The 26349-nt window shown below is 38.7% G+C and overlaps 1 protein-coding gene across 4 annotated transcripts in view; it reads right to left on the bottom strand.

The window, feature by feature from the left end:
- The window catches only part of LOC118789768 (muscular LMNA-interacting protein), a 49884-nt gene extending 37828 nt beyond the window's left edge, over positions 1 to 12056 (bottom strand). For 3 of the 4 annotated variants that reach the window (XM_036546363.1, XM_036546364.1, XM_036546367.1), the window contains exons 1-2: positions 11628 to 12056; positions 3941 to 4027 (exon numbers count right to left, since the gene is read on the bottom strand). In XM_036546363.1, coding sequence (XP_036402256.1) covers positions 3941 to 4027; positions 11628 to 11744 — 204 coding nt within the window. In that variant the 5' untranslated portion in view covers positions 11745 to 12056. The remainder of the gene's footprint in view (positions 1 to 3940; positions 4028 to 11627) is intronic. The other variant, XM_036546365.1, reaches the window with a different exon arrangement.
- Positions 12057 to 26349: the final 14293 nt, after the last annotated feature.

Genomic DNA, 26349 nt, shown 5'->3' with positions numbered 1-26349 from the left:
TTTCATTTCAAAAAGTTCACAAAAGGTTTTCCTCTTCAAATGCTTCAGTAAACACTGATGTCTGTAAGTGGCTGAAACATCTCTGTGGTGTATCATTAGCTCCTTAAATGTGGTAGTTTAGAAATGCCGTTTTTTCCTAAAATACTGGCTATTTTCTGTTTGAGAGGGGTTTTTTATGTTTGTCACCACTTTGAAGACACTTGTGTCCTCTATAGTTTTTATCAATTGCAGTCCTTGTTTTAGTTTTATTTCTTGTTTTTACAGCACAAGGATATGAGGCTAGTATAAGGATTTATCAGGAAAAATGTTGCCCTCAAATTACCTTGTGAAATTCTCTCTTTGCTTGTATTTGTCTGCTTTAAATAAAAACATCATATAGTGTGTAAGAACTACCTATCCCTTTCACGCTATCACTTTTACACTGATATGTAAATGTAAAACCTAATTCTGCCTCTGCCTCTCAATATCAAGAGTCTCAATATGAAGACCTTACAAATTCCTACAACACTCGCCCCTTTGGATCCACTTAAAAATCGTATCACCACTTACACAGCCAAATGTAAGCCTTTAGTATTCAAGACTCTGAGAGAGAGAGATACCAGGCTAAGATGTCTAATTTCATGCTCACATTTATGTCTGAGATACCAAGGTTAAAGTAAACAGACAGAAGGAGAGCACAAAACAATGCATATTATACCGATACACATCTATAATATTTGCATCACAACCTTGGTTGTCGTCATCCAATGAAAAATACAATGCAGAATATGTCCTAGAAAATAAAAAAAAAGTAAAATGTGCATTCAGGTCACTGGAACAGCTGCAGTAATAATGCGTATTGTATCCGTTACACATCTAGAATATTTGCGTTACAACCGTGGTTGTCGTCATCCCATGAAAAATACAATGTATAAAATGTCCTACAAAATAAAAAAAAATGTAAAATGTGCATGCAGGTCATTGGCACAGCTGCAGTAAGTAGGAAAATGATTAAAGAGTTTTATCCCAGTATGACTAAAGGTGAATGTGGTTGCCTGTTGACATTGCCCCATTGGCTGTACTGCCGGGTCACACATTTTCTGTGTCAGAGTAACCTGTCCTGTCTTATTTTATTGTGCTACTGTATGTGGAAAGAATAGCCTAATAGTGCAGAGACAGTAAAGCAGTGCAATCTCACCTAATTTACATTTTCTGTATGTAAGACAGTCTCCCCGGCAGTGCATTCCATGTGTTTCAATCAACCGGCAGCTATAATTACAAAATGCCAATCAAGCCCATGTTCACATTAAAGACAGAACGCAAACCAAGTTCACTATATTAGGATTGCTTTGCCTTTAGCTGGCCAGACCACTGAAAAATGTATAATTAACCAGTGGCCTGTTATAAAACACTTTAGAAGTTTAGAACCCCACTGCTTTTCTTTCTGCCTAAATATTGTTTTCTTTATTGTTTATTTATATCAAACAGTCCTTTCCTTAAAAAGTACCATGGCTTGGCACCAAGAGATCAATCCAATGGAATCAATTGGAATGGGGGAATAATGGGAACAGTGTTCTATTGCCAAAGAGCTAAACCTCAAAGCTGTGCTTTGTTATGACATACAGTTCATTGGCAATATTATAATTGCTGCAAGATAAAGCCATTTTATAGTCAGTGTAAATCAATTATGTTAACAATCCAAGTGCAGAAAGATACAAATACCATGCTCTATGTATAATTAGTGTCTGTTATTTGTTAAAATTGAGTTTTTTTTGCACACTGAAATACTTCAAAGACAACGGAAACAATCAATTAGACAGCAAAATTCTCACTCAATACTCCTTTGGAGAGGGAGATTTTTCAACTTCGACTTTTGATAATTTTCATTGATGGAAAGGTTGCAGGTGATGCAGCATGAATACCAAAAGTAGCCAAAGCAAGCTAGTAGCTTTAACAAAAACACGTTACAGTAATCGCAGATGGCAGATGATCTGAGAAGACATGTCCTGACATGTCTCAATATCAATAGTGAACATTGCCAGATGTTTCATCATGTGCTGAAATGGCATGCACTGTTGACTACTCTGAGTTCAGTGTCCACGCAGATATTTTTAGTTCAGTTACAGCATGGCAAGCTTGTCAACCAATGTTACTTTAGCTGATGATATCCCTAGAGTGTTACTTCTCAACATCCCACTAATTCTGAGTGGCTGCTCACACTATTTCTGAAGCTAAGTCTAATATTATTGGTAAAATTATTTATTTAAAAAACTACACTATATAAAAAGTGACACTTTAAGGCTCTTATGTACTGTGTCTTGCAGTAAGGATTATGTCATTATGGCTGCTTATACATTTCTTAAAGCTACCCAGTCAACAATTGCTTGATTATCCCCCACTGTGGCTTTCTAGCTAGCTATGTTAGTGTAACATAGATTGCTAGTTACAGTTAGCTTTATCTTTTGAATGCTTTTAAAAGGTTTCATTTTAATTTTACTATTTTGTTATAGGTGGCTGTATTGTAAATATAAAGCAAATAATATGTAAAACATCAGTGTAACATGTGTGATGAACACATATTTAGTAAAATGTGGCCCATACTGCATTCCAGTTTAATATCTTCATGTTTACTATTTTATCAGTATCAGTACAGCACAGTATTGAAGACAGGACGAAGTGAATGAGTGTGTAATATGTATTTACAATAAAATGCAGGCCGACATCCTGTTACCTATCACCCTACAACACAAAAGACACCTCCTGAATAAGTGGATGACAGGGTTATTCAAGTCTCTGTGGGTATTCTTGCATCCCTGTTCATTTCAATAATGACAGTCATGGATGGAAAAATCTCAGGAAATAATCATGTTTCTCTTTGTCGTACAGATGGTACTCATGCCTCTCCACTTCTGTCGAATGCTGTTTTCACATTTTTACTGCTCCCAATTAATGCAGAAAGTAATCAACTTAAAAGTGTATCCATTCAACCTGATGTTCTGTTGTGCTGGAAGTCAGTATGGATAAGAGCGTCTGATAAACGAATGCAATGTAACGTAAAATTTAATGCGTGAAATGAAGTGCTTCTACTTCATTTTATTGTTTTTTTTTTATTGTACATTTGCCCGTTAATAGCTATAGATACAGAAGCTGTACACAATGTAAAAATGTGGTAAAACGTGAGTATTTGTGTTATTCCCTCACGGGTAAACAATATTTTGGATGTCTGTCGATCATGTCATAATTTCTTCTACATCTCATGTCATTTATATTATTAAATATCTGTGTGAGTTAGCCTATATTGCGCTTTAAAAGAGAACTTATAAGGAATATATAAGGAAAACGAAAGAAATTATTCAGTAGCAATACACCTTAATGACTTCAAACATGACATTGCATTTTTAAGATTCTGCGCCATAGAGAGAATAAATGTACCGGACAGGTGTGGTAATGTACAAGAAATTTTGAATAAAAGAGAGTTTTTTGTATGGTCTGATGAAGGCCGTTTAGACCGAAAGGTTAGCATTTTTATATATTAAACAGTGGTGCTCACCAAGTACTGTCTGTAGGAGTCTTTAGTATTAAATTTTGATTTCAAAATTAACAATCAAATAATATGACTTACAGTTAAGACCACTAACACTCATAGAACCAGGGTCCGAAATTTTAGGTCCACAAGCCCAAGTGGCTGTAAGATGGAAAAATTCACCAGCCAGTCAATTTTTTCTATAGCTAAAAAAAAAAAAAACATTCTTCTGCAAATAAGGCTACGTACGAGGCACGCATCTGTCTGGGAACAACATCGTTCATTAAATACCAAAACAGCCAGCCAACAAGATAATGTTAAAGGTAAAGCTGACAGCTAACAACAGTAATGTTTACTAGCATTGCTAACTAGCTCGACAGATAGATTTCCAGACATTATCTGAGTAGCCTTCCTACAGTATAGATTAATCAAACTTACTCGCACAGCGACCCAAAATGGGAGGGTTGTCCCCTTTCTCCTATGACGTGTACAGTTCCCACCCTGGTCTTCCTTCGTCCTATAAATCTGTAGGAGAGCCAGATATCAAAATATGCGATGTGACAGCTATGGTAAAAGCAAACGTGAACTACTAACTAAGCTACCGTGAAGTCGAATCTTCCCGCGGTAAACGATTTGCGTCGTGCCGTCATGGTTAGCACGTGATTGGACAACTAGAGATTTCACATCTATAAAATTACAGAGGTGGGTACTACCATTCACAATGGACTTCAGACTACCAGCATGACATATTTCACAAGCGCCCAAGCCAATCTTTAGTGGCATGGCACTGAAAACATCTTTGGTTGCCCTTGGCTCTGACTGGAATTTAACAGATGAATTCTCTCTAGCAGTTTTATGCAAAATGAAAACAAGAATGTGCAAACTCCAGAAAACTTTTTAAGTATTTAAAGAAAATTTAAAGGTAGCTCACATGTTTTGTTTTTTTTTTTGTTTTGTTTTTTGTATGAATTCACAATGATTTGTTTTCACATCATATTTCTAGGTATACATGGAAATCATGTTTAAACCCTATATCCTTTGTCAGACAATATTTTAAATATCGACTGAGCTGCCAATAAATAGGATGACTTGCATTTCATCCAGGCTTGGCACCCAGAGAAAATACAGAGGATGCACTTGCAATCCACGAGTGGCACAAAATGGTATATCCTAAAAAAATGTATTAAACACTATGTAGACATTGGGATATAAGGAGACAACTGGGGGTGCACTGAGGTCCATCTGGGGATGCATTCACCCTGAAGCACCCCTATAGCAGCTTTAGGATGAAAGTCTTAGAATAGCATTCACCTGGATAATGCACAGTACCAATACTGTTCCTGAAGATCCAATATACATCACACATGCAAGAAATAAGCATAAATCTGCAAATTAGTCTGAGGGTGGATAAAACTTTGACAGGATACCAAAATTAACACCTTTATGCTTTACAACAAGAGCCATGACAGCTCACTCAAAAAATAACCAACCGAGTGCAACTATTTATGTAACTATATAAATTACAAAGATAGACTATTACATGAGCCAATTTACTAATAAATTAGTCTGTGCTAGAGGGCTCAGATTGCATGTTCTGGTTGATTATATCATGGTCTGAGTGGAGGACAAGGTGAAGTTATTTTAGTAAGTGTGCTGGAATTACCCATCATAATCAGAATAAATGAACAGGAACAATCACAGGCCACAGTCGAGGGTACATCAAAATATTGACCTCGCTTGTTAATCGCTAATAAAACCTCGTTCTAACTGTGTTTATGACTTCTTTTTTTCAACAGGTTTGCAATAATTGATTAGTGAGTGGGTAAAGGTCTTGGATAGATCTGGCTCAGCATCAAGCAGAAGGAGGGAAAATTTGGCAGTGTTCCCACAGAATGCGAACACTAAGCATAAAGTAAATTGCACATAATCCCACAGATCATAATCTGTGATATCAGATCTGATTATATTTCACCTGGTGCTGAAAGCACTTGTGCTGAATTCAACAATCGTCATTCATACATTTCACAGAGGAAGCAAAACAATCACCAAATGCGTAGAGCAATAGCTATGAGATAAAATTCTACCAGCCAGTCACACTCAACAACCCAGCACATATAGGCTGCTTTGAAGTGAATAGAATAGCCCATAAAGACTCACAAAATCAGGAATAATTTTAGTGCCAGGGGCACTATATAGGATGTCTGGTTTACATCCTTACTGCCAGTTAATGTTCCTTCTGCTGGTATGTGTGTGTGTGCACATACCTATATACACATGTCTTCCCCAGTTGCCATTTCCATCTCAGTAGTTACATAATGTCACTTTGCAGGCACTGGGAAACATGAAGGTACAACAAAGCACACTCTGGGAATAAGGTCTGAGAGCCAATTAAAAGTTCTGTGTTGCTGAAGTTTCCCTGGCTTTTTCCTTTGACTCAAGGTCTTTGCTTTTTATTTGGTCGAGAACTATGAAAGAAGGATCATTAAATTTCCTTAAAAAAAAAGAAAGGAAAAATAGTTTGATAAATTATGTTTAGTGAAGACAAGGTCAGCGGGGCTCAGATCTTACTTTGAAATGTGGTTTCTCCGCTGAGCAAACAGTCATCTGTTTTTTTTTGGTTGCCCAAATGGAGTCATACTTGCCATGTTTTAACAGTGATTAACTGTTTTAACACCCCCTGACCCCACAGACAAAAGAACAGTCCACTGAGTTTATTTTATATAGACAGTCAAGTTCAGGTCCTTTTTATTACAGTGTAAAGTATGTCCTGACTTATCTTCGTGTCCTTCTCTTTGGAGCAGTAACACTTTAGAAGCTATAAAATAATAATATCCAATCACCTCAAGACTGTTAAGGGGAAGAAAATTGGAGGTTTGCAGACTTCTCTCCAGCACAAAATATTATTGCGCATATTTCTTTCCCTGTCACAGATGCTATTTGTCTGTTATTAACCTCATCAATGTACGCGAATGGTCCTCAAAAATTAACAACAACAGACCCAACTTGAACCCAGGTTGTTAATGGGAAATAAAACCAGGTTAACAAGCTACAGACAATGTGTTCACCTCATTACAGTGGGGGCCACCATATATAAATTAACTACTGCCCCAGTAAGAAACCTAACCAGCAACCTTTCAGGTAGGAGCCCTGCTCCTTACCACTGTGCCATACTGCTATAGTTATACAAATTTAAAAACTTGACTTTACTGATAATTGATACAATAATTGTTGATAAAAAAAGGTTGCCATTGTCTTGCTGAATATGTTTTGCAGGGATTAGAAAAGTCTATGTTTTAAAGTACCCTTGGGTACTTTTCATCTCTTGGGAAATGTTACAAACAACTTAATCACCAATAGTGAGGCTTTCTGACCAAAACCTAGAATCTTTCCCCTCTGCAAACATACTTTCTAAACTATGTGTGAGTCACAAAGCTATGAGACAGTTTGTGGACTTGGCATTGCTGTAACAAAACTTAGTAGTGGTAAGTTTTCAGTCCTATTGTTGTGATCTTTACATTCTGGCAGTCATTCCAGGATCATGGGGAGAAAATTAAAATTTCAATGAGAAGCTCAAAAAAGCATTGTCAAACAGGCAGACAGAGCAAGACGGGATGGCAAATGGTAGGTTGCAATCAACAGGAGCACAGGAGGTAGCACATTAAAATCATCCAGGATCAAAGGAGGTGTGCCCTTATAACAACTTTTGTTCGTGCTTATCAGCTGCTGAACACGATTCTCGGCGTCAGTTGGAATGATACGGACACTTTAGGCCCATGGATTGCATTTGTAATGCTGACATGCCTGAGGTTGAATGAAAAAGAACTCTGAAAGTAAGACAGGCAAGTTTGTGGGCTGTGCCTAGATCTTGTCACATCCAGTTTTAGATAAACTAAATTTGGTACCATTGATCAATTTCAGTTCTACCAATAGCCTTCCAAGCTGTGAAAATAATATGACTTTTTAATGAGGATGTAGGTACAAATGATATTTCAAGGTTATCTCTGCCAGCAGATGTATCATTTGAATGAATGTGACAGACAACAAAGTGATATTCAACGTTTGTCCGCAGATGGATGAGCAAGGAAATGCTGCATTTACAACGACCGTGGGTAATGGGGATGTCAATGGCATTTAGCAGGTTTGCTTTTCAAGGAGAACATTCTACTGCAATTGCCTTGTACTTCAATCAAATTCATCCATGCAAAGCAGGGCCGTAGACGTCCAACCAACACATAAACTTTCCAAGAGAATGCAATACATTAAAAAATCTCATATACAAAATATATTTTCCTAACTCACATTAATGTAAAGGGAAACCCCTTCCAGATAACTTAGCTCTTTTCTTAATTATCTGTTAACAACATTAATATAGATAAGATTTATTAGGCAACTGAGACGTATAACACCTGAAACCAAACACTTGTTCTCTGTAAAGAAAAACAAAACAAAAACAGCGAAATCCACACCACTAGTCAGCACATGCGGCCTTCATCACTGAATGGGCTGTGACAGCATGGCCCTTTTACTCACTGCTGTTTTGCCAAGTACACTCCCTCTGCCCCTTTATTTCTTTCGTAACTATAGTAATAGGCATAGCAGCAGATAAACAAACACTTATCAGGGTACAGCCCTCTTCTATCTGCCAGTCAGCGTGGCTCTAGTGGAGGTTAAATAGCTCTGAATATCACCGGGGTCATACTCTCCACCCAGATCATATTGCCAGCCCCCCACCCCGCCCCCAACAATATCAGAGGGATTCTCCCCATCCTCTGACCAGACTCCTCATTGTGACTTTTATTCTCAGGCATCAGAGCAGTGGGACTCTTTTTTTCTCCTATATCTGAAAAGCAGAGAGACCATAAGGGTTAAATATAATACAACTGCACACATGAATCCCACCAAAGCCTCAATGCACAGACCCTCTCTATGTAAGCCGCTTGGTGAATATATTATCCTATTCTTCTCACATTGCATCTCTTCATTCAACGCAGGTTGATATTTACCTTTGAGCTGCTAGAAATACACATAATGCAACAACACACAGGGGGCACAGTTTACACACCTCTGCCTCTTTTAAGGTCTATCCTGGATTCACTGAAGTTGTGGAAGAAATGCCACTTGAACAAAGATAAAGGATTTTGAAAAGGGGGGAAAAGAAAACATCAAATATATAACTGTAAGTGTACTGGTTCTCTTTAAAGTTAGCAATCCTTATTTATCCTTGGTCTGGGATAGTGAATGGGTCTTTGAGTCTGTGAAGCAAAAAGAGACGTCAGGCGCTTAAAGGGCATGTATCATACCACTCAAAGCTCCAGACTGTTTTATTCTGTCCTCTGGGCTACTGTGTAGCTAGACCCAGTGGGTGAGCAGGGAAAGAGAGAATAATGCCATCTCCACTGATGTGAAAAAGTGTGTAGAGCTAGAAAAGGAAGTGCAGAATGTGGAAGTCATAAATGCTTAAAAACTCTATACCCTGGGTTGACATCTGACAGATCAGTAATGAGTCTATCAAAAAGTTCTTTAAATACAAGTTGCATTTAAATGTCATGCAGTTCCTGCTCACAACGTTCCGTTCAGTAGATTCTTCACGGGAGATTGAATAACAGATTCAGACGATCTGACATCCAAAGATTCTGCTGTGATATGTTTTAACAACCCCTAAAACTGCAGGCTTCTCACTACAGCCATTTTTCTGTGTCAAAGTTCAGACTAAATTCATGGAGTTAATTAACGTAGACATACATCTGAATTAAAATCAGCATACACAGTGTTCTACCGAGGCCAGGACTGAAGAACACTACCGTAAAGCATAATTACATTTAAATCTTTGCCCATCCTGTAAATTAGAATATATACAAGGGAAACATGAAGAGGGAAGCCTCAGAAGATGTTTGGTTGTTATCCATTATTCAAAGTATTACTTCACCTCTAGGTGTTTGTTTTTGTTTATTGCAAGCTTTTCATTCATTTTAGACCCGAGAGCCTAGAGCAAACTACTATCATGCTGCTTTCTCCTGTCCATCTCTGTCATCTGACAAGCCAAAGCTCTGTTTTGCCTTACACTGTGGGTAAGTGAAGTGTTTTCATATCCCTGAATAACTGCCAGAAACAAAGAGTTTTGAATTATTTACCCAGGAAAAATTGTTTGCCTTGTTAGAAAAGTTCACCACAATCATTCCACTTCAGCATACAATCACTTTAGAAAGCCACAGTGACAGTCTCAAGAGTAAACAGAAAACAGTTCTAAATTCCAAAGCTGACAGCTTGGCCAAGCGTTGACAACAAAAAAGAAGCAATCAGACGTTAGATGGATGGAAAGGCTGTCAGTGTTATAGCGTAAAAATGTCCAGATTAAATCTGTTTAGTGCTATACCTCACTACAGAGTCATTTTCTTGAAGGACTGATTGGCTAGTGCCAATCTGATGCTCTGCACTGCAGTAAAAAAAAATGGAAAACAAAATGACTGCTGGTCAAACCCCACTGAGACTTGATTCAGTTCATCCCACACAGATAAACAATGGGTGATATGACAATATGTAATCAATGTCAGTGATCTCACACCACAGAATTAAATGGACTTAGATGAGCCCTCTGTTTAATAAATTAGGGGACGCTTGATAAACTATACATAATACATAACCCATATTTATTTATGGAAGTAATGCATGTACTGTGCTTTGGCCGTACAAGAGCAATGAACCTCCAGGGAATCCAACCAGGTTACAAGCAAAGTTAACTATTCACTGTGTCTCTAACCTTAGTGACAAATATTGCCAAGGTTACCTATACAATATTAAAATAATTATGTCAGCTGACAATCAAGTGGTGACAGAGCTTCAGCTTGTTTTCTGGCTGGCAAGAGTGATAGCAGTTATTTTTAATAGCGTTTAAGCTCTGGAACAACAGTCAAGATGCACATTTTTATTCACAGTAGGCAATAGATACCATTGGTACCGAAGAGGCCCAACTCAATAAACTTTAGTAATCACAGGAGAATGAAGATGGTGTGCCTGACTGTAATGAATATTAGCTCTCTTGTCCTAGAGGGAACTGAAGTTCCACATCAAATTACAGGCACTTTAATGCAAGCCCTGTGGTTTCACAATCTCTTGGTGCCTGCCTTATAAAGAAGCATTTCGTTGAGACAAAGGACATGAACAGTTTTGAGAGCCTTTGTTTCATTGTTCTGGTGTTTCATTGAAGTTTTAATTCATCTTTGTTCATCAGGCAGTCAGTCCTCTTGATCATCCATCAGTATCAGAATACAAAAATGAATCAGGCCCTGAAAGCCTGAGTAATTACCTTTTTTTCCTCTGATAACTGTACATTTAATATCAAAAGGACAGTATTAATCAGCTGAGGATGATGTTTTGTCAAGAGCTATTTTGATTCAAGCATTTTAACTATTCAATTACAGAAACCATTTCAACACAATGTAATATGCCTAAAATTTGGCAAGCAAACAGCCCTTTTAAATATTTGCATTTAAAATATTTTTGTTAAAAAAAATATTGTGAATATTTTAAAATATTCACATTTAAATATTCATTTCCACTCCTGAAACATGGAAAAAATATATGGCCCCAATATACTGCTATATTAGTACTACCTTCCAGGAAATATGATGTCTGACTAAGTATTCACAGTAATTTCTACAGAGATTGTTTTCTAAGCATGTGTCTAAAATGAAAATGCCTTTACTTGTGTCCTGCACCACATTTTCTCCCTCCTTCAAAAATCATACAATGTATGTGTTCAGGTTATCGTCTGTGTTATTACTTCAGACAATCTAAGTCATAGGTCCATGCAGTATTAGCCCCTGACCTGAAGGTGGTAAACAACAACCATGCCCTTAAGAGTTACTTTCTAATTTTATATATCCACAATGAAGTTGTGTGCCCTTACTGATGAAAAAACTTAAATTGAAGTGCATCAGAGACCTTTACAGTCATGAAGGTCACTGGCAGCACAACAGCATAGCCACTTCAAACTTACAAGACACTACCAACTTAACAACTGCCACACATACACATATACACACACACACATACAAGCACAACTGCCTGCCAACACCTTGTTCCCTCAACCCCAAAAGAGGAATTTCATTTCCCTTTTCTCTCCCACCTTCTGTGTGCCATCCTTTGCTGCGTCGCATAAAGTTTTGAGTTTCTCCATGACTGAGTCTCGGCTGCAGTGAAAGTCTCCCAGGACAGAGGGGTCCACTCGTCTACATGCTGACATTCACAACACTTTTCAGCTTCTCCAAGTGAGGTCCAATCCAAAGCCCCGGTGATAACTCCCGAGTAGTGGAGGTTTCCATTTATAGATACACAAAAGCCACAAATAGCCTTTAGACAGCAGCCAGCCTGCTGGGCACTGATAATGACAATAATTACAGCATTGCCAGTTGTGTTATACTCATATGAAGAAATCTTTGCTATGAAAAACCTGAGGTTTTCTACTGCCATAACACAAAGAGATCCCTCTGGCTTTTTTTTTTTTTTACCTACAAGTTTGGCTTGAGCTGTCTTGTGGGCACCAAAAGCAACTGAGAGCTGGGAGATACAGATAAGGTTTCTTTCTTGTAAGCAATGTCATTACCCTGGTACCAGGGCTATTTAGTCCCAGATGACATGGATAAAGAGGACTTGCTTCCACACATCAAACTTAGAACTTTTTTCCTTGCGGCGATATGTCTGGAGCAGTAGAATACATTGAGGTTGCCCTGTATGAACATAATCTCAGTGTGACCACTAGCCAGTCTTAGGCTTTTATTACACCCTTAGTGATATCTTAACTTGACTCCACAATGCTGCTGTCACTTTTATCAAAACAGTGTTTTTCTGTATGGAAAGGAATAATTCTCTGTAAGGGAAAGGCAATGTGATGTGCTGCAAAAGAATTAGAGCTGGCTTTGTTCAGAGAAATCACAGATCAGGCGTGAAAATGCAAAAGGCATGAGAGGGATTTCATCACACGGCAGTTGTTTTTCCAAGTGGTTGAAAAAGTTCACAGCAGTTGACATTTAAATTGAAACTTACAGGATTCTATTTTAGTGTAGTTGTTCTGAAGATGTAGAAGCCTACATGTAAGAAGTCCTGGATGAAAAATATCCATCCCACGCAGGTGCAAGCATTTAAAATGAAAAGGGAACAGTTTATTTTTAGAATTTCTGAAAAACAGATACACATATTATTCCTGAGAATGTATATGAAGTAATTAATCATTCAATTTAGACCTAATTTTGTCAGCTTCAGCTTTTAAATATTGTCATATGTTCCCAAATCTATTGTTGGGCACATGAATTTTATATTATTTTTCCACTCGAGGTCTCCGACCAGCCTGCAGTACTGTGATAAACCTGATCTGAGCTGTCTGTATTGTCTGAAGGCTCATTCTTAAAACAGCTTTGAAAATATTAGTTGTCCAGGCAGAGGAAAGTCCATGCAGAGACGCTTTTAATATTTGGGGTAGCCTACACTCTAAAGAGGAATTTGATGAACGCATGGTAGGAATTGAAGATGAGGTGAAAAAATGTCTCAAAGAAACAAAATGTCTCAAAGAACCACACTGAAACAAAAACGGGAAGGACTGACTGAACACAACAGGCCTAAATACATGCTCAGATTAATTAGGAAATAGCCAAGCCAATCAGTGAGAAACCAGTAAGTGGTACTCTGGTTAAAAAAAGAACAAGCTACATTTGATTCTTAACATAAGTAGTTTTATGCCATTTTGCAGCATTCTCTTCATAAAATTAATTAAGTTATTACTGCAAAACAGCTTTTCCCGTGACCTATCCCGTGTATTCCAAAAGAAAACTACAAACTAAGGCTCATCCCTATTGTAAACTATTTTTGGGCTTTGAGTATTTTGTCTTGCTGATTACCATATGAAAAGTGCATTGTCATTGGAGACATTCCAGATTCAATAGTTCAATTTGTTTTTGTTTTCCAAAGTGAATCCAGACAAGTAAAATTTGTCACTGCCATGTTAATGTGCTTTCTGTAGTGCTTTATGTGAATCATACAACACAATTAAAGAGTAAACAAAGAGATAGTTGTTCATTCTAGAGCAGATACTGCTCAGATCCACCGATATCTTTATTATCTGAGAATGCTGATGATGGACACATATAATTAGATTAGTGCATTCATATGATATAATGATCAGTAAATCGGTACAGCGCCTGCTCTAAACTGATGCCATTGAATAAGCAGCCCTACAGTTTTCCTCCAAATCCATTCTGTACCTTACAATATTGCATAAGACATAGACATAAGGCTACTGGGTTTGTTTGTCAGTAGAGCATTGGTGAATAAGTAGAGCGCAGCATGTGTTTGCATGGTGCCTGTCACGTTTAAGTTGTTGATTTGGGCCACGTGAGACCATTGTGAGCATGACTGAGTGATGAATGAATGAATGGCCCTGCTTGTCTCCGGGAGGCTTTGCATGAAGCAGAATGCCTCTGTCTCTGAGACCTCTCGACAAACACCGTCAGCAAGGCGCTCCCGTGTATTTAGAGCGCAGTTCAAACTCATGAATCATACAGCGTTTCGGAACGTCCCCGAGCACATTTGCTGTTTTGGAGCACACGCCCGTCTAAGTGAAAGCAGACCTGAGGAGCGGATGCTAAACCCCCCCCGCCACCCCCCCCCCCCCCCCCCACCTCGCCCCCCTGTCACATACCGCATTCCCATAGCAGCTGCTCCTGTCTGTCTGTCTCGCACACCCACCATGCGAGCCTCTGAAGACAAGAGCCCCGGGTGTGGGCGTAAATATAGAGCCCTGCATGGGAAGGCCCTTTGGGGGGGGGTGTGCGGAGTCACACCTGCCCCGCCTCCCATGACAGTGTTCGCCGCGCCGTGTCACATAACGGTGAGAAATGTTACTTTGGCGTGTCACACTCCACACTCCCCTGGACAGTCCCCAGGAGGCAGCATATCCGCTTACAGGTGCGTTAATGCACCAGCATTAAAGGAGGATTAAAGGAGAAACTATCACCCCTTTACGTGTCAGCTTATTAGTGAGCAGTCAATTATGAGGCAGAAAACAGGTGTAAGTGTGAAAGAAAAAAAATTGTATATGGCGCACCTACCTCTCTCTTCAACAAAGTTAGAACAGGTTGCCTCTTGTGGCCTGCAAGTAGGCTCTTGAAAGGCATGACAGGACTTGCATCACTTTGAAAGGACTAGCTACAGTACTTATTTTGCCAATCACATCAGTATTTGTTCAACTTCTATTAAATGACCAACAAAGCAAATGTTTTTTGCACTGATTGCATTTTTCAGGTGACATCAGTGAACACCTTGAATTGCTTTGGGCATCCACACTTTTGAAATTTTAGTGGGTACTTCTGTTTTTTTAATCTTTTTTGACAGTTGCTTTCCATATTCTGGAGTTGTACACACATGCATTACCCTAAAGAGTGAGCAAAGAGACTTTAGGGGGATTAAAGAGTCCCTGCTGTTAAGGTGTGGTGTGATAGTAAGAAGCTAGTAGTATCTCTGCTGAATTGCTGTGTATTTGTTAGAATAGCTGAAGAAATGAAAAAACAGTTTGTGTTTCAAAGATAAGATGAGTGTCTCAGTTATTGTATTTGTGGGGACACATTTCTTGAAATCTGCAACACAGAGAAGATGAGAGTACACACTTGTGTGTATTTCCCCAGCACATGCTGTTGCATGGATTTCGTTTAGTTGTGGCTAAATCATGCATATCTCACGCAACATAGCACCAGCCAAGCATGAAAACACAAAATAACTTCCAAATACTGGCTACCCAATTTGTTCCTCAGCAATTTCAAGTTACACGTTAACAATACTGGCATTAGACTGTTTGGCTGTATAGATTTGTATATCGAAGACCTTTGTTATGCTCAAGCATTCCACTTATCCAATCAAATGATTCTGCCTTAGTAAAATACTTATTGAATCTGAAGCCTTTTTATCTGCCTAGGACACACCATAGCTATTGCCTTATAGCAAGATGCCTCAGGTTTGCCACACACAAACATCTCAACTCAGTAGTTCAGGGTCTCAGTTATGAGATTAACAGACCACTTGTACATTTTTATCCTATTAAGCAGCTGCAGCTGTACAAAGCTTAATGAAGATTTGACCACAAAAAATAATTGCAAGCAGAAAGATTAAACTATTTATTTTTCAGAAACTGCCTCAATTGATCTAATAATTTCATTAAGATGCCAGCTCAAAAACCCTGGTGACTGAATTTGAAATGAAAAGCTTTGTTACAGTTACAGCAAAAAGTCCAGGTGAGTAAATAATTAGTACACAATGAAGTCTATAACTGACATCTCTCAGAACACTTTCATGTTCAAGATTCCATGTATTCCCAGAGATGTCACCACCTACTGTGCTGGTCTAGGCCCTTAAGCTTTTCTTCCTGAGGAATTTTGTATTTTGTACAGTATAATGCTTTACTTTCTTCCACAAAGAGAGCATTTAATAGAAACAATTGATGTGAAAAAGTGACTCCCCCAGTTCAATAATAATAATTTACAAATTGCAGGGGTTTTGGGATTGTTGGAAACCAGTGGTGGCTGGTGAGCTGGAAACAGGGGAGGCTGAAACTTTATCTTTAAATCCATCATTACTTTCAACCTGTTCCCCATCAGTTTGCTTTCTTGTGTTACAAAATTCAAATTACAAAACGGAGCTAAATTTAGTTAGATCGATTTAAATTACTGAGAATAAACTTTTAGGTTGGGTTGAGTGCAATGAACAGTAATGTTTAGAACACAGACCTCACAAAAGCGGTGATGTGTCATGAGCATTTAATGAAATTTAAATCGATAAATGCCATCCTTGTTAATTAAACAATATCACATTGTAGCTTTCGCAAGAACACATACTATAGACGATCTGCGCTGCTTTGCGAGCATAATCATTCACTCCATTTACGCGATTGGTGTCAATTATTCTGTGAATTATTTGTTTTATTGTTAATCAAGGAAGATAAAGGGGAACAGGTTGAAAGTAATGATAGATTTAAAGGTAATGTTTCAGCCTCCTCTGTTTCCAGCTCACCAGCTGCCACTGTGGGAAACACAGCCATGACACCCCCCCCACACACATACAAACACACACACACACCCCTTCCCTACATTCATTATATAATGGGACAGGTAAGACAGAAATGTCCTAATGGTGTCCCAGTTATATCTAAGGTCACAAAATTAATAATCTGTGATCAGTCCAACTGAAACAAAATTACGCAATGGTAGATGCTCTATTTATATTCTTTTTAAATCTGAGTACAAAGGCAACAGGAACAGGAACAGGAGTTCCTGGTAGGGAACAGTAATTGCTAAGGACATCAAAGTTAATTGCTCATCAGTAATAATTCGTTAAGGCTGGCATGAGTCGTGATGCACACTTATGTAAGCATCATTTCAGCAGAGTATAAGAATACAGTACAACTTGTCAGTGGTGCATAACATTGTTTCAATGTGCAAATTGTTATTTTATCCATATATGCACTTGCCATGTTGTTTTGCATTTTAATCCCTCCTGCACACAGGGTTGTTGCATGTCTTATTATCCTATGTTCATAGGGGCATATGACTTGACCTATGTTATTGTCTGTCCGTAAGAGCGTATGTAACAAAGTACGTATGACTTGATATGTGTTATCCTTCATTTATAGGAGCGGGTGACTTAACCTCTGTTATCCTGTGTTCATAGGGGTATATGACCTCTTTTATCCTGTCTTCATAAAATCTTGGGTAATGCATCCACCACCATAAAGTGTGTCCATTGAACAAGATTTAGCTGGTGATGCTAATGCTAATGTGTTTTACCTCTTTTTGAGGAATCATGCAAGCCACTGTGTCTAGGGTTTAAACATGCAGCAGGTTTCTTGGTTTCCATTTTCTTTCTTTATTTTTCTATGATTCTTTTGTCCATAAAGAACTACGTGGCATCCCACAACTAGCTCAGCTACCAGTACAGGAGGCCAGGGTTTAGCTTCCTCGGTCTGTTTTCTCCTCTTTGTTGGAGGATCCTGCCTGGGGGAAGTGGGTACTGTGGTGCCACTTTGATCATTGATACTTTGATGAAGCACACTTACGGCTTTGTTCTGGGTAACTACTGGTCTTGCAGTGATGTTAGTAGTTTGCATGCACCACACCTCTCCCTCTCACTCTCTCACAGGCACTCCAGCTTTGGGGTGGGGGGTATGTCAGCAGGTTGATTCCAGCCATCTATGTAGGAGAAAGAGGGACCGATCGTCTACCAACAGCCTGTTGTTGCATATTGATGCCCTTTTTGCCGGTGAAAGCTAAGAGAGCCTGTTTTCATCAGATTTTGTAATAAATGCATTTCTATAATAATTCATGCTTCACAGCATCGATTGTCTTCCACAGGGAGATTGAGTATCCACTCAGGAAATCCTTTATTTAACTTACAAGCTATACTTTCAGCCCCTTACCTGTAGAGTGGTGTTGTTTAAATTATTCATGTTCTTGGGTCGACACACTTTTTATCATAGGAATGAAATGTGGTGTATTTAGGATTCATGCAAAAAAAAAAATCCAAATAACCCTTCTCACGTTTTACCCTCAGCAGCAACTAGGAGGTAAAACTATGTGAACAGCTGCCACAGCAACAGGATGCAGTCCCCATGAGGTCTATTTCATTCCGCTCCAGAAGGTAAAAGTGAAGTTGATTCCAGAACAAGAAGCCATATGAGCTGGAATGGGCCCTAAAGAGAACAGAGACTGTGTTCATTCAACTGTTGTGTTAAAAACAACACTGAATGCGTTTATGATCAGTCATTAATGATCAGTTTTAAGACAAAAATGGACTTGCATATCTGCTGGTTTCGTTTAATGTAACTTCTATAAAGCCAAGGTATCATCAATGTCGGTTATGACAGTTTATATAAGACAAATGTGAAGCATTTCATTCCTCCCTGTCACATGGTATATCAGTTCAAACATTTAGTGAAAATCTCTCTCTTTCTCTCTCTTTTTTTCTCTTCTTTCTGTGGCTGTCTACATATAACATGTACTGTATGTGTATGTCCTTCAGTATGCTTCATGTTACTGTTCTGAAAAATGTTAATTTCAACTCAGCCTCTTACACAAGAAGACAAGGTGCTTGTACTTTTTAATAAATGACATTCCACTATTCCATTCAGGCAGCTCTCCATTCAGTGGAGCCTGTCTCATATTATAACCACTCAGACAACTGCCTTTAATGCATTTCGAGACTCTTCTAAAAAAATTCTTTTTAATTCAGCCATCTGTTGGTACTTTTCTTTTCTATGATACACTTCAGTACCTCCTCCTATTCTTTGGTTTTCATTATGCTGTTGATATATTGCCATATTGGCAATAAAAAAAATGCTTTCTCACCTCACTGCCAATTAATACTTCGCATTATCTTCCACATGTATGTACTTGGATACCACTGTTTAATACTTAATGATGAAGCATGTAGATTCCCGTTTCTGTCATACTGCTGTCATTCGTAATTGCTTTCTATCTCAATACACTCCAATTGATTAAACTGGAGAATGGCATGTTTTCTATATTCTGACTTGTAATAGGCTTGAAAAAAGGATGACTCAAAAGAGCTAATTGTGGATGTAATGTAAGAAGTAAGACTGAGCTGTGAAGTCTCTTGCTGAATGGTCTCTGAGTTCTGCATGGTTAGCAGATAGATGCCAGCCATTGTAGAGCTGTAGCTGAGATTGAGTTGAGATTACCTTAGTGAATCTCCTCTTTCTGCAGGGGAAGTATGTATGTATAGAGTATGCTGTTAATATGGTGCCTTTGGTGAGAAAATTAATAATAATATATGTAACACAGTGCTACATATAATTTGTGATGAGAATATTCGAGGCCGTCATGTTTTGTACTTAGGTAATGTAGTAATGTAATTTAGTAATGACTGATAAAATATGCCTTTATGAAAGATGCATAACACCAGCCTTTTAACAAGTGAGAAGTTTATTGAAATAAAGTATTTGGCAATGTAAGAATGGTGAAAGAATATCCAGTTTAAATCAATATAATACAGATGCAAGTAAGGCCTATGTTATTGCACATTCTAGAGAACAATACAAGTTTCACTTTTTTAAACAGTGTCTAGATCAGTTCAGATAGAACTACATTACTAGCAAATTATTTTTTATATTGAATGGAGAGATTTCAAAGCAATAGTTGTTGCTCAGAAGTAATGGATATAAAATTAGAAAATGTCTTCTTTACACAATGCATACTGACAGTACAGTCACAAGAGGATTCTTTTACAACTAATGTGCATTTTGTTTCTTACTTTCTGGTGCCGCAAAGCTATATTTTAGTACATGCAGAGTAAAAATAAAATATCAGCGGTAAATGAAGAGAAGGTTCATTGCTTGTCATTTGCAGCAGTAATGTATATTGCCATTTTGGTAGCTTTGTGCAGGTCATTTTCACTTTAATCTGAACTGTAGTACAAGGAGACCTTTGAAAGTGTCAGAAATAAAGACAGAATGTGTTTCTTCAGGCATGAGGGTTTCTTTCATATATCTCTTTGTGATGGCACATTTGAGGAGGCCATCAGGCAGCAGTAATTAGATTGTCGATTTCACTCCTCAAATATGGACTGTGCTGGGATTTGAGTGCTTGATTCTTGTTATATCTATGTACCTCAGTGTAACATTTGGTCCAAGCTGTTTTCAGCTCTTCACCAAGAAACAGATTTTCTAAGACACTGTAAAAAGTAAGAGGTTATAATGTAGCCTTTTCAGTCAAAATTCATAACAATAAGTAAATATAACAAAGACATGAAACCTGTTTTGCAATGGCTGATAAACTATACTGCTAATGAAATCTTGATAAATTAACAGTTGACCTGATTAATCAAAATTCTCCTTTCATATACCTATAATTTTCCTTAGTTTATTGAAGTATTTGTTTTATGGTCCCACTTTACAATAAGTGGCCCTACAGTGTTTTAAAACAGTAAAATGCCCATTGATTCAGGTCTCATCTGAATGGGCTAAAAGGCATCACGGCTAACACACAACATTCACAACATTCTTACAACACTTGGACAACACCCTGTAACGTGTTGTAAGGTCTATCAGTCACCGTGGAGTTTAGCTGGAGAGTGCATCACATAGTTCTTTGTGTGTGTAATGGACCTATTGTGGATGGTGATGTCACTCCCCTTGAGTGGGAAGCCGTAATTATCATGGCAGGAGGGGGGTGGAACTCTCTCTAGAGACTGGCTTGAGGTCAGGAGTCTTTTCATGGTTGCACCAGGCCAGACAGCCTATATTTTATGCCACAGAAATGACGTTTGTGTGTTTTGCCTTCAAAATGAAACCAATTGGTTTGTCAGAAAAAGAGTGACAGAACTGGCCTAAAAAGATTGACTGAGTTTCATAATTTCTCCGACTGTATTCTTAAACTCAGGGCAGAAAGCAATGTAACAATGTAACAAGCCTTTCAAAGTCTGGTTTGCATTTTGGGCATGGAAGTGAATGCAGTATTAGTCAGTACATAATAATTTCAGTAAGCTGGAACAATCGGCACATGATGAGAACAGTATGATAACAATTAGGAAGCTGTCATTCCACCTGTATTCATAAGTTCAGTTCAAATACCTCACAATTGGCATTCACATTAAGTAGAAAAGAAATCAGAGAGACGGCAAGTCAATCAGTGTGGACACTTTACATGCACGCTATTTGCTTGTGTGCATAATGAGGTCATGGTGGATAGAAAGCACTGTTTAAGCAATCTGAGTAAGCATGGCTCTCTGGATCACCAAAATCGTCCAGGTCCTCGTCATCTGGGTCCTGCGTTAGTGGTTCAACATCTTCATCTGAGGTAGAAGGATGGGTGAGGATAATTCGAGGTATCTTGGGAATGGGAGGTCAGGGAAGAGGGTTTGAAAAATGCATGCAAGATTAATGACCAGATAATATCAGGAGTCTGATAACATAGGTTAGCTCACATAAAGGGAAAGGGCATATTGTGTGAGAGTGAACAATTTATTTAAAATATAAACATGTATAGATGTTTTTTCCCCTTTATATGCAAGGCACACAGTGCACAATAGCAGGATGCAAAGAGGCAAGCACCTCAACCACTAAACTATTTAGGAGCTGCTTTGAAAGGTATTATTTCTGTGAAGATTTCAAAGGATACTGGTCTGTGTTTTGTTTGTTAATTTGAATTATAATCATTCATAATGATCCCACTTGAAAGGAATTTCCTCAGCATGTGCTAATAGATCAAGAAACAAGACTATTTCATAAGTCAGCCATCCAAGGAATTGAAGTTGTTTCCAAAAAAAAAGTTGAAAAGTAATTTCAGTTTCGCATTGGCATCGTTGGAAGGAAGAGTTGTTTAGAGGGAAAAGAACACAGTTTGGGAATCACAATCAGTGGTGATTCCTCAGAACTACAAGGAGTAAGGCATTAGGTGGAGGAATATTTGCAGATAATAGAGAATGTAAATTAAGTGATTGAAGTCTAGCCCACAGATTTTTGCAATCTTGATGTATAATATCAAAACGGGTATTAGGAAGATGTAAATGTAAAACTTCACTTGACTTACCGTCATGGTGTTTTTTACAACCTGAAATGCATTGGTTTTGAACGAGGCCTCTGTGTCTTTTAAAGCCCAGCTAATCTCCTTTTCTGGGTCAGCCCGGTTCTGAAAGATACAAGTTCCCGTCAACAGCATGAGTCACCATTAGGGTGGATTTTCATGATGTGACATTTCAGCAAATGTTTCATCTAGTGGACATAACAGAAATATACTTCAAGGCTGATATGTTTTCGACACCAACAGGTGAGTTTTATCTGTGCTGAAAAAAAAGCAGTGTATTCCATGACAGTCTTATAGTAGTTTTTTATCAAATTATTTTTAATATATTCATTCCTCAGAACATCTCAAAGACTTTTTACCTTAGAGATATCTGTACTGATAATGTATTGTGTAGCAAATGAAACCTATTCAATAAGCTGATGTACAAGATGCCTGTATGAGCATTAGATGTTGAATATTATATTCATGATGTAATGATCATGTCTGATATTAAACACAGGCAGAGAGATACTCTCTGTGCTGGGCTCTGAAAAAGCCATTTACATTTGAAAAGCTACAATGTTATTGCAGTGTATTATAGAGCTGTGCCAAGAACCTGTCTGCTTTTCTATCCCCAAGGCTACATTGCTGTCAGTAGTGGAATATGACATGTGTGGCCAATCAGTGATGAAACATGACAGTAGCTCAAGGGCCCACTTACTAGCAGGGGACAATGTAATGATCATGCCTCCCACCACATGACAAATGTTCTCACACACACACACAAATCCTGCCCTGCTCCTGTCAGCATCGTTTGACTGACCGCTCCGTTCCCGTTGCAGATGACCACAGCCTCAATCTCCCCTGGCATCTTGCGTTCACAGATGGGCTCTGAGTTGTGCCGCTTGGGCCTGGGTCTGCCATTGGCAGGGTCCCCGCGCTGTCTGTCCACGAGGGCGTCTGTCTGCAGGGGCGCGCCCTCGCTTTGGATGGGGGGCTCTGGGAGTATGGTCCTCTCCCTCAGCACCTTCATTTTCACACAGCTGCCAGCGTTACGCAGCGTGCTGACCGCCTCGTGATGGGTCATCTCCTGCATGTCAAGGCCATTGACCTAACGGGACAAGATGCTGATTACACAATCGATACATTATTTATTATGCTTAGAAGATCAAATCAGAGTGAATTACACTAAATTCAGATGACATTGCATTTCATTATTGTCATTTAGCAGACAATCTTATCCAGAGCAACTTACATACAGTAGGTTACAGTTTTATACATTAAACAGCTGAATATTTAATGAGGTATTTCTGGGTTAAGTTTCTTGCCCAAGGGTACAGCAGTAGTGCCCCAGTAGGGAATTGAACCAGGAACCTTGCATTTACAAGCCCTGCCCCTTACCACTACGCTACACTGCCAGTCCCATGGTTACATGCATTTATTCATCAGAATATTTACTGGATTAGCTCAGGTTAAGTAACTTTCTGAAACATATAATTCAGCTTTAATTCCCCACCCAGCATTGTAATGTGGAACTTTGTGGTTATAAAGCAAGACAGTCTCTATCCACTTCACTACCCTAGTAAACTATGATATTATTATTATTGACATTGTTATTTTTATTATTAGTACAAGTATTTGTATCTAGCAGATGCCTGCATGACGGTGACTTTCATTGCTTATATGTTACCTGTTGTCAGTTTTTACCATTCGTTAGTTACTGAATTTATCTTGAGTAGCTTGCTAAAGGATATACTAGTAGTAACCCATGTGGGAATCAAACCAGCAACCACTGGGTTATAAGCCCAGTTCTTTACCCTGCACACCACACTGCTGACAAAGATCTGTCTGAGGGTGACTGATTGCACAAAATACATGGTGGGTTGGAGTTAAACAGGACAGGGCACTGAACACACAAGCAAATGGTTTGGGATTTGCACCTCATATGGCATAGTACCATATGAGGACTGTTAACCTGAATTGTCCAAGCAGTAATCTAAAAAACAATGGTTTACATGGTTAAAAATTCCAGTGGCCTACTTCCAAATTCATTCATTCAAATGTTTCATTCATTATGTAGAAATGTGCCCTCAAATAATCAAAAACTCACTACATTCATTTACATGACATTTGATTGTCTTGCCAATGCATGCAGCTAATTTGATTGGCATTGGCCTGTTGTTGAGGACTGCAATTAATTAGTTTGTTGCCTTTGTCTCTGTATAATAATGCCCTCCTGTGGCCTTCATAAGAAATGCAACATGGTGTTACAGCAATGTTGCATGTTTGTGTAGTCAGATGTTGAGTGAAGTTAACATGAATAATACATTTTCCACGATAACTTTCACTGAGTGCCTCAATCATAGTTTCAATACATTCCCATCCAAACAGAATTGCTGGGTGCTTTTATCATGAAAGAAATGCAGCTAAACATCACTGATGCCAAACATCTGAATACAGACAGTCAGAGCTATTTTCAGCCCAAAATGGTTGAAAGAGAATATCCTTTTAACTCATGGCTGTAGAGTTAAACAAAATTCTGAAAAGTCTGTAGCATTACTGTAGGGCAGATGTGAACTAAGGTGAATTAAAATAAAAATATGCAGATTCTTTGCGTTAATCACCATACATTATGGTTGTTAAAATCTCTGATATTCATTTCTTTAAACCAAAAAATTACCATTTTGTCCCAGGGTGCTCTGAGTGAAATATGATGGGAGTTAAAGAGATGTGTTATCTCTCTGCACAGTGCTTCATTTAATGTACACTCTAACCCGTGTGAACTGCTGCCTATGTTTGAACAGTACCTCCAACACTCTGTCTCCAACATGAACTCCTGCCCTTTCCGCAGGGCCTCCTTTGGCCACCCGCGAAATGAATACGCCCTGAAGGCAAGAAACAGATCAAATCTGAAAAACAGAAGTAAATAGCATCTGGCCCCACAGTCACAAGGCTAATAAATCTGGACATGGCAGGACACCATGCAGAGTGTCTGGTGATGTCTGGTGATGACTCACAGCTTGTGCCCCACAGTTTACTGCTCTCTAGTGTTGCCATACCAAGTTCTCAGAGTTGTTCATCTTAAAGATGTCAACCACGCACACAGTTCAGTAGCTATAGCAATATTCTGACAGCAACATGATTTGCGCATCTGTCATGGCCTTTCACAGAACAGAACACTGTATTAATGTAAGGGTTAGAGGACTGTTGTAGAAGGGAATATAGAAGCTGATGAGAAAGGAAAGCTTGCATCATGTGGTATGTCACAAAATGCTTCAAGATAACATGAAATAGGGAGGGAATACTGCAAAGCTGTCACAGCTGCAAATTGTCTTAATCCATTTTAATGTTACATAACTGGTAATACAGCAAGCAAATTTATATCAATGGGAGAGTGAAATTGTAGACTTTTGTGTGAAAGGGTGGAGCAAAAAAAGTGCTGTTCACTTACTTGTTCAAGGAATCAAAAGATTGCTCACCATAGCAAAACACAATCATTCAATCAGTATAACTCAAACAAGTCATTCTTAACATGATAGCTCCACCCACTGGGGCTCATGAAGCCTCACTCCCCTGTGACCATGAATTTAGCATGGTTCAATTTAAAACGATTCACTCATCAGCAGCACAGCCCCTGACAAGAGAGACAGATGCACAACTGCCCTTCCACTGCCCTTTTCTGGGACGGCTCACCTCATCGTGCTCCTTATAAGGTAAGGAACCCTTCCCCCCAGCAATGCTGATCCCCAGACTTCCCCTCTGACCACATACTTTGATCTGCAACTGAGAGAAAAAGGTCATTATATAGAATCATTACACAGTGGGAGCAACGCCATTCAGCCCTGGCTCCCATCAATGGCTATGTTCCCAGGGAATGATGTAAATTGTCAAGAGTACTTGTGGAAAAGCAGTGCAATAAGTTTAGTGGAAATCAACTGCAGTTCAGATGTAAAGCTAAGGAGATCAGCTCCTGAAATCACTGAGAGAAGCTAGAGAGTAAACATCATGAATGCATGCACATTTCTGTGCCATTGTTGGCAGTTAATATAATGAAGATATGGCCACTTGGTGCAAGCGTACTCCCACAAGTTTTACCTGATCTGTGACTTGCTGGTAGCAAGCTTTCAGATATCGATATCAATATTTGTTGAGTCATGTGTGGTTTGTTTGGTACAAGCATAAATCAATTGCACAGACCAAAAAAAGTCTGCATTTTCTATTTTTACTAAACACTTGTTGTAAAATAATTGAACCCAAAGGGTATTTCAAGAGTGCTGTCATTTTTCTTTTTTA

Source organism: Megalops cyprinoides, chromosome 15, assembly GCF_013368585.1.
Source record: "Megalops cyprinoides isolate fMegCyp1 chromosome 15, fMegCyp1.pri, whole genome shotgun sequence".
NCBI classification, from domain to species: Eukaryota; Metazoa; Chordata; class Actinopteri; order Elopiformes; family Megalopidae; genus Megalops; species Megalops cyprinoides.
Note: the sequence above shows the minus strand (reverse complement) of the source record. Positions and strands in the feature narration are given on the sequence as shown.